Source organism: Mesitornis unicolor, unplaced genomic scaffold, assembly GCF_000695765.1.
Source record: "Mesitornis unicolor isolate BGI_N332 unplaced genomic scaffold, ASM69576v1 scaffold43223, whole genome shotgun sequence".
Classification (NCBI taxonomy): domain Eukaryota; kingdom Metazoa; phylum Chordata; class Aves; order Mesitornithiformes; family Mesitornithidae; genus Mesitornis; species Mesitornis unicolor.
In genome coordinates, this window is record NW_010176141.1 from 289 (window position 1) to 7,314 (window position 7,026).

At 47.9% G+C, this 7,026-nt stretch overlaps 1 protein-coding gene across 1 annotated transcript in view; it reads left to right on the forward strand.

The window, feature by feature from the left end:
• The window catches only part of AAR2 (AAR2 splicing factor homolog (S. cerevisiae)), a 5,034-nt gene extending 249 nt beyond the window's left edge, over positions 1–4,785 (forward strand). Inside the window, 3 exon segments of the mRNA XM_010181661.1 lie at positions 1–152; positions 1,584–1,813; positions 4,618–4,785. The exon segment at positions 1–152 is cut by the window's left edge and continues 33 nt beyond it. Of these exon segments, the coding sequence (XP_010179963.1) occupies positions 1–152; positions 1,584–1,813; positions 4,618–4,785 (550 nt within the window).
• Positions 4,786–7,026: the final 2,241 nt, after the last annotated feature.

The following is a 7,026-nucleotide window of genomic DNA, read 5'->3' on the forward strand; positions in this document are numbered from 1 at the left end:
TGGCACCGAGATCCGGTTCACGGAGCTGCCGAAGCAGATGTACCCCGACGGTGCCACCCCCGAGGAGATCACCAGGCACAGCATGGACCTCAGCTATGCCCTGCAGCAGGTGATCGGCCAGCGGTACGCCGGCCAGCCTCTGGATCTGCTCGGTGAGCGCCGCGGGGACTTTGGGAGGATAAAGGCATTTTTCTGTAAAACGAGAGACCCGGGATGAAACCTGCGCCTGCTCAATGAGCCTTGGCACACTGAGGCGTCTCTCTTAATTGTGGGACAGAAGTGTGGGGTTTTTAGCAGCTGTAGAGCCTGTCCCAGCTGCACTGCTGTGAGGACACGGTGGTCGGCGTGCGGAGCTGCCAGCCTGATGCGTTTGCCTCTCTTGCTCCTGGGAGCTGTGCCCAGAGCCCAGATTGCCTCAAATCAAGTCAGAAGCAGCAGTCGCAGGTGTCCGCAAGCTCCGTCTCTGGCAGAGGGGGCCTGGGACCAGCCTGGCGATTTGCCTGCTCAGAGAACCTCTGGGGATGGAGCTTACGGAGTCCTGGGAGCATTGAATCACAGATTCATCATGGAGTGGTTTGAATTGGAAGAGACCTTAAAGACCATTAAGTCCAACCCCTGCCATGGGCAGGGACACCTTCCTGAAACCAGGCTGCTCAAAGCCCTGTCCAGCCTGGCCTTGAACACTGACAGGGCTGAGCATCGTAATTTCCAGGCTTTTACTCCCGCTCCAGGGCTGAGGTTGTACCAGGTCTCCCAGCAGCACTGGTCGCCTCCCTGGCTGGTGCGGTGGCAGCTCTGCTGTGTGCTTCTGGCCACTCTCTGTGGGCTTTGCCAGCCCTGCTGCAGGAGACATTCACAGCCAGGCCTGTGCCTCCTGGTCATAGGGTCTTAATTACTTGCCAGCCTGTTTTCACAGTTTGTGGTATGAATAAGTGTTAAATCTGTGGAGGTCCTGCAATGTGGTTTTGTTACATGGCAGGATGGAGGGAAGGCTTGGGAACTCAGCTGAGCTGGAGCCCTAAGGCTACTGAGGCTGGAATAAGCCTTTGTTTAGCTGATGCTAATCGTCCAGTGAGATGAACCCTGGCTCTCCACTCAATGAGGAAAAAACATCTGTTAATGTTCTGTTAATCTGTTAATGTTCCCGCAGCCCTTGTGTTCCATGGCACCCCTGTGTGGCTCTGGAAACCCGGGCACAGGCGGAGTGAGTGCTTGCAGAGTAACAGCCATGTCTGGCCGCTTATTTGAGAGCCACTTTGCGAACAAGGATGACACCCAAGTCCTTAGGTAGCTCTGTACTCTGATTGCCAGTAAAGTCGTTCTCCAGAGGTGATCGTTACAGCCTCAGGTGCACAGTTATGCTTTGCTTTTTCTCCAGCTAAGAGCAGAGCAGTAGGAGACAGTCAGCATTTGGTGTGTTGATTGCAATTAGCAGAATTGCTGGAAGCACAGAATGCACGTGCAGAAGGCAGGTGTGGAGGTTCATGCAGCCTTTGACAGAGATTTTGAAAGGCCCTGTCCCTTGGATATGTTTTTAGTCTCACTTGTGTTTTGTTTTGTTTTCTGCTGCTGAATATGCACAGCTGAGTTGCAGTTTGCTTTCATCTGCTTCCTGATTGGGAACTTATACGATGCATTTGAGCACTGGAAAAGGCTCTTAAACATCCTGTGCCGCTCTGAAGATGCCATGGGGAAGCATCAAGACCTTTACATCAATCTAATTTCTGTGCTGTATCACCAGCTCAATGAAATTCCAGCCGATTTCTTTGTGGACATTATCTCCCAGGACAACTTTTTAACCAGCACCTTACAGGTACGTCTGTGGCTACTTCTTGAAAAACGGGAGTGGGAGGAGGGGGCATCCAGGAGATGAGAACAAATTCGGGAGAAGCTACAAGAGGAATTAAGCTCCTGTTGAGCTACATGGGAGGTAATGAGCCTATCGAAGCACACACTTATTTTCTTTTTCTCTGTGTTATTTACAAAGAAATGCCATGTGCTTGTCATCCAGACAAGTCAGGCCTAGAAGTGTCTATGCAACTGAGTTGGTCCATGTGCAGAGAGACCAGTGTCTTTTTTATTATGTTTTCCTTGAAAACAGTCCTGAAAGGAGCCTGCTACATCGGTGTGGTTTTAAAGTGGAGCACCTAATGTGACTGGACTGTACGAGCATCCTTTTTCTAAAAATTTTTAAGGCCTTTGACCACATTAGGCTGAGCAGTTGTGGCAGGGGCTGCTGGTTTTTGGTCAGCTTGAGCGGTATGCTTAGTATGCAGAGAAGGTGCAGTGAAACCTTATTGAACTTAGGGCATTGATAGTGTTTAAGAAGCTTTTCCATTCCTGTTAGCCTTAAGCAAAGCTGAAGATTTGCTGTAATCAAGTTCTTATCCGTGAGGAATTGATGGTTAGCCCAGAATGCAGAGAGCACTGCTTCTACTGAGGCAGGCATGGGCACCTCTGCAATTCGGTGCTGGTAAAACCAGTAACCCCCAGTGATGCTCAACAAACAGACTAAGCAAAACTTGGTTAAAAAAAACAAGGGGAGCGGCGCAGGGAAAAAGCCAAGACCAGATACACTGGTGAAGCTCAGCAGTGGAAACTGAACCCCAGCAGAAACAGCAGCAAGTTGTGTTGCAGGTACAAACTGGCGATGCCCTCTCCTTTCTCAGGGAGCGGCTGTGTTTCTCCACTTGTAACTCCCAGGTCTTGCTGTAGATTTGGGGAGGGGGGAGGCGTTTGTTTTTAATGTGCTGTGTAAGATGTTATGGGAAGCGTTTCTTTGCTCAAGTGGCTTTCTTCACTTATTTTGGAATTTGGATTCCTGAAAGTTTTATTTTATTTTTGTTGGCGATTATTTCCATCCCGTTACAGGACTGGAAAACCTGGCTCTGTCTGCAGCGCACTTGCAGAGCAACACTTTGCACGGTCCGTTTACAGCAGTACAAAGGTGTCAACCAGCCACTCTCTCCAACTGGGGGCAATTTTGGAAGCTCCCTGCCTTGTTGGTTGTCTTTCATTTTTGGCTACCTGAGTATTGGACACCCTTGGATTTCACCAGTCTGTGGCTTTGACTTAGGCAGGAGAAGCTGATGCCTGTAGGTGGCTCCGCTGGCTTCAGCGATCACCATTCAGCCGTAGCAGGAGTCACCACATTCCCAGTAACAAAGAAGAAAGCTGTCTTATGGTTGAAACAAGCCTCTCCTCTCTCAAAGCCCTCATTTCTCTGCTCCTGTGGGATTTCCTGTCTGCGCTGAAACAGCGCCAGCAAACCTCTGGGACTTGCCTTCCCCAGGCATGCAGCCGTCAGAGTTAACTGTCTTAACTGGGTGTGGGCAGAAGAAGTGCAAAGTGGTGTGTGTGGGGGGAGCATATTATCTGTGGTAGCTTTTGCTCAGCTTTGAGTACAGCAGCTTGATTTTTGGAGGTTGATCTAAGGCAAGAAGAGTACAGTGTAGCTTCCACTGAATGTGCAGCCCTAACAATGTTGAAAGAAAAAGAAATGTTGATGAAATAGCGAATTTAACGTGCAATTCATTGGGGAGAAGTAGGAAGTATAATCTCTTAATCTTTTATTTTAATATCAGCCTTGCTGTGTAAGGGAGCCTGATACAAAGAGGCAGTCGCACGGTCATGAACAAGGGAAAGGCAAATGATCATAAGCAAAGCAGTGAACTTTGCTGTTCACTGTCAGTGTTTTACCCAGCTGTCAGTAGGTGTCTCCCAAATAAGAGCCTGCTTTTTAGATAGCAACTATCCCTTCCATCATGCAATGATATTTTTTCATTGGCTTTGAAATGCAAGTTTCTTCCTTTGGAAATGAATTCTGGACCACAAGTTCAGAAGAGGAGAAGAAGGAGGCTGATGAGAGATGGGCTAAATGTCCAGGTCAATCATTCACAGGCGCTTTAACTCTCAAAGTGCTAACTTTGTGCAAAGTTAATAGATCTGTGTGTGTTTGGATGATGGAGGGGAGCCACCTGTAGAGGTTATTCCTGATTTCTGTGCCCTGTGCTCAAGGGAATGGCTCTGCTGGGGTTAACTTGGCTTTTTCCAGAGAGCTCCCGTTCTTCTCTTACCTCCAAGGTAGTTTTATTAAGTTTCCTCTGTATCCTAAGGTGTTGGTAATACCATATTGCAGAAATACGTTGGGGGATCTCCTGGTCCATCTGCCCATAAAAAAGATGGGTGTAATTACCTGTTGGTCACCTTCAGCAACGCTGTAAAATTGGGTATGTGGCAAATAAAAACTGAGAGCCCTCTTTCCCCACCCGCCTGCTTCTGATGAGACATTTTTTTCTTTGCTCAGACTCAAGAGTATTTCAGAAGTCCATAATACATATTTAATAACATATACACTCCTGCTTGAAACAAGGTTAGTACCTCAGGGCAAGTATTTCTCCTGCCGACTGAGTGAAACAAAGGCAGGGTGGCTGTGGGATGAGAGAAGTGTAGGCTTTGTTTAGGTAGCTCCAGTGGTTTCCGGAGTGGTAGATCCCTTACCAGTGGCCTAACGTGAAGCTTTTCCTGGTGCACCTTGTTGGTGATGCCTTTGAAGGAACGAGGTGCAGAGTTTGTGCCACGGCTGAGTCCTCACTGACCTCTGCTCTGTTCTTGTAGGTGTTCTTTTCCTGCGCCTGCAGTGCTGCTGTGGATGGGACCCTAAGGAAGAAGGCTGAAAAATTCAAGGCTCACCTGACGAAGAAATTCAAATGGGACTTTGAAGCAGAGCCTGATGACTGCGCACCTGTAGTGGTAGAACTTCCTGAGGGCGTGCAGGTGGACTAAGCAAAATGGTCGGTTAGAAAGAGCTTTTTAAAGTAACTCTTTCTCCACATCTTCTCCAACCTTGTCAGCTTCCAAAAGTCTGTTTCTGAAGCTGGCTCCTCTTTCTGCTGTAGAACCAGATGCAGAAAACCCAGGGGGATTCCTAACTTTGTAAGGAGAGAAGAATTTTTGGAGGAGTTTGAGTATTGCTACTTCGGACACCTTGGTTTTTTCCCTGCACTTTTCTTCTGCAGCATCTCCTCGCTGTCCTCAGCTGACCTCTAACTCCCTGGTTCCTTCCGTCTTCCTGCACTGGAGGTGACACCCTGTTTGAAGAGCACCTGTGGTTTACACTTGAAGCCTTTGCTGTTCTGATTTGGTACCTCCTGAGCGAGGAGCGTAAGCTCACGTGAGTGGCAGTTGCAGCGTTTGACAGCCTGAAGCCAGGCTGGGAGCCAAGCAGCTCTGCTCTTCCTCACCTTGCGTCACAGCGATGTCCCCACAACTCCTTCAAAACCGTGTTGGGTGCTTGTGCTGCTTGCTGTGATTTATTGCAATGATCTGTTGTGGAGGAGGACTCAAAGCCACAGCAAAGTCTGTCCCATTTCATACCCCTAATACTGAGGTATCTTACTCCTCCCGTTCTGTTAAAGTCTTTTGTATTTACTGCTGATGCTGTTTAACCTGATGTAAAAGAAAGAGAACAGTTTGGTAACAAGAACTAGAGTTACTGGACAGTAGTCACTCAGCTCTTGAAGAAGACAGCCAGCATGAGATAGAGGTCATATGTCCTCATGAACTGGATCCTCACTTTTGTTCTAAGTGGAAATCTTGTGTATTGTCACTGGTGACTGTTTCTTCTTTCTCCCCATTTCCCACAGTTCAGTCTGTAAGAAACTTGTGGTGCTCATTCAGAGCTGCACAGGGACTTGTCTTGCCACTCGCTTGTACTTTCTTGGCTGTTAGACTCCTTCAGGAATTTGTGTGCATGTCTGCAAAAGATAATGTTGTTTGTTCGTCTTTTGTAATTCAAAATAAATCTTGAGAGAGCCTTGCCTACAGAAAACATCTGTACGAATAGTTTTCTAGTTATTTAGTCAAAGCTTATGGTACAGTGACATTGCCCTCTGGTTTTTCATTGGGATGCCCAGTGTCCCCAGAAGTAATGTCTCAGTGGTGTCTGCGGCCTCCAAGGACAGCTCACAGTAAGATGGTGCATGGCACGACACAAAGCACACTGTGTTCTGGGAAGAAGGTGTGTGATGAGTTGTTTCCAGGTAACCAGGAGCTTACCACAGGAGTCAGCTGTCGGGAGCCCTTGTCTGCTGCTTGATGCTCTTTCTTCCCTTTGCTCCAGGGCTCTGCATTCCACTGCTCTGCTGTCTTGGTTTGTCCATTTTAAACGCACTTTGGCTGGACCACGGGCCTTACGGGAGCTTACTCCGATTTGGCAAGTGTTTTCTTCTTAAATCTTTCTGTCCATGCTTTCTTGTCCTTAACACCCTTGATGTTTTGTATGGTACTTCAAGGGCGTTCTCCTCTTGTGTCTTGCTCTTCGTTGGCATCCACAGGCAGCGCTGTCTTTGCAGTTGCCAATTGGACAAAGCATTTGTAATGAACAGTCCCAGCGTTGGTGAGAGACACCTTTATGGTCTGTGGACTGGTTCTGCTTTGGAGCAGAACGCCGATTGCTGATGTAAGTAGGGAGCGAAGGGAGCGTGGAGCCTGGGGACCTGCCTGGCTGAAGGGAAGGAGGAGCAGTGGGCGCAGGGTGGGCTGGCCAGGCAGAGTCGGTGCTTTGCAGGGGTAACTTGAGTGCATCTTCGTTAGATCTTGAAAGCAGTAACTGAAAATTAACTTCTGAAGCGTGCAACAGCCAGGTTCCCATAACGAGCTGCACTTTCAGCAGTGAAAAAAAGAGGACATAATTGTACTTCCACTGTGCTTTTTTTTTTCTCTTTGCAAGATTGTAACAGTGGTGATATCCCTTATTCAACCCACAAAATAGGTGGGGAAGAAATGGGGAACACAGCCCCGCTGTTAGATGGGAAACAGAAGCTGTGAACTTTTGGCTAAATACAGGTTGAGGTGTTCAGAATTCAACTCCGTTATTTGAATCAGTTGCACACTTTGAGGGGAAAGGGAGCTGGCACACATGAAGCAACCTATGTTGGATATTTGCAAGAGGGAGTTATAAGTTTTGGGAGGAAAAAGAGTGCTTTTCTTCCTGTTGTAGTCACAGAATCCCAGAACGTTAGGGAT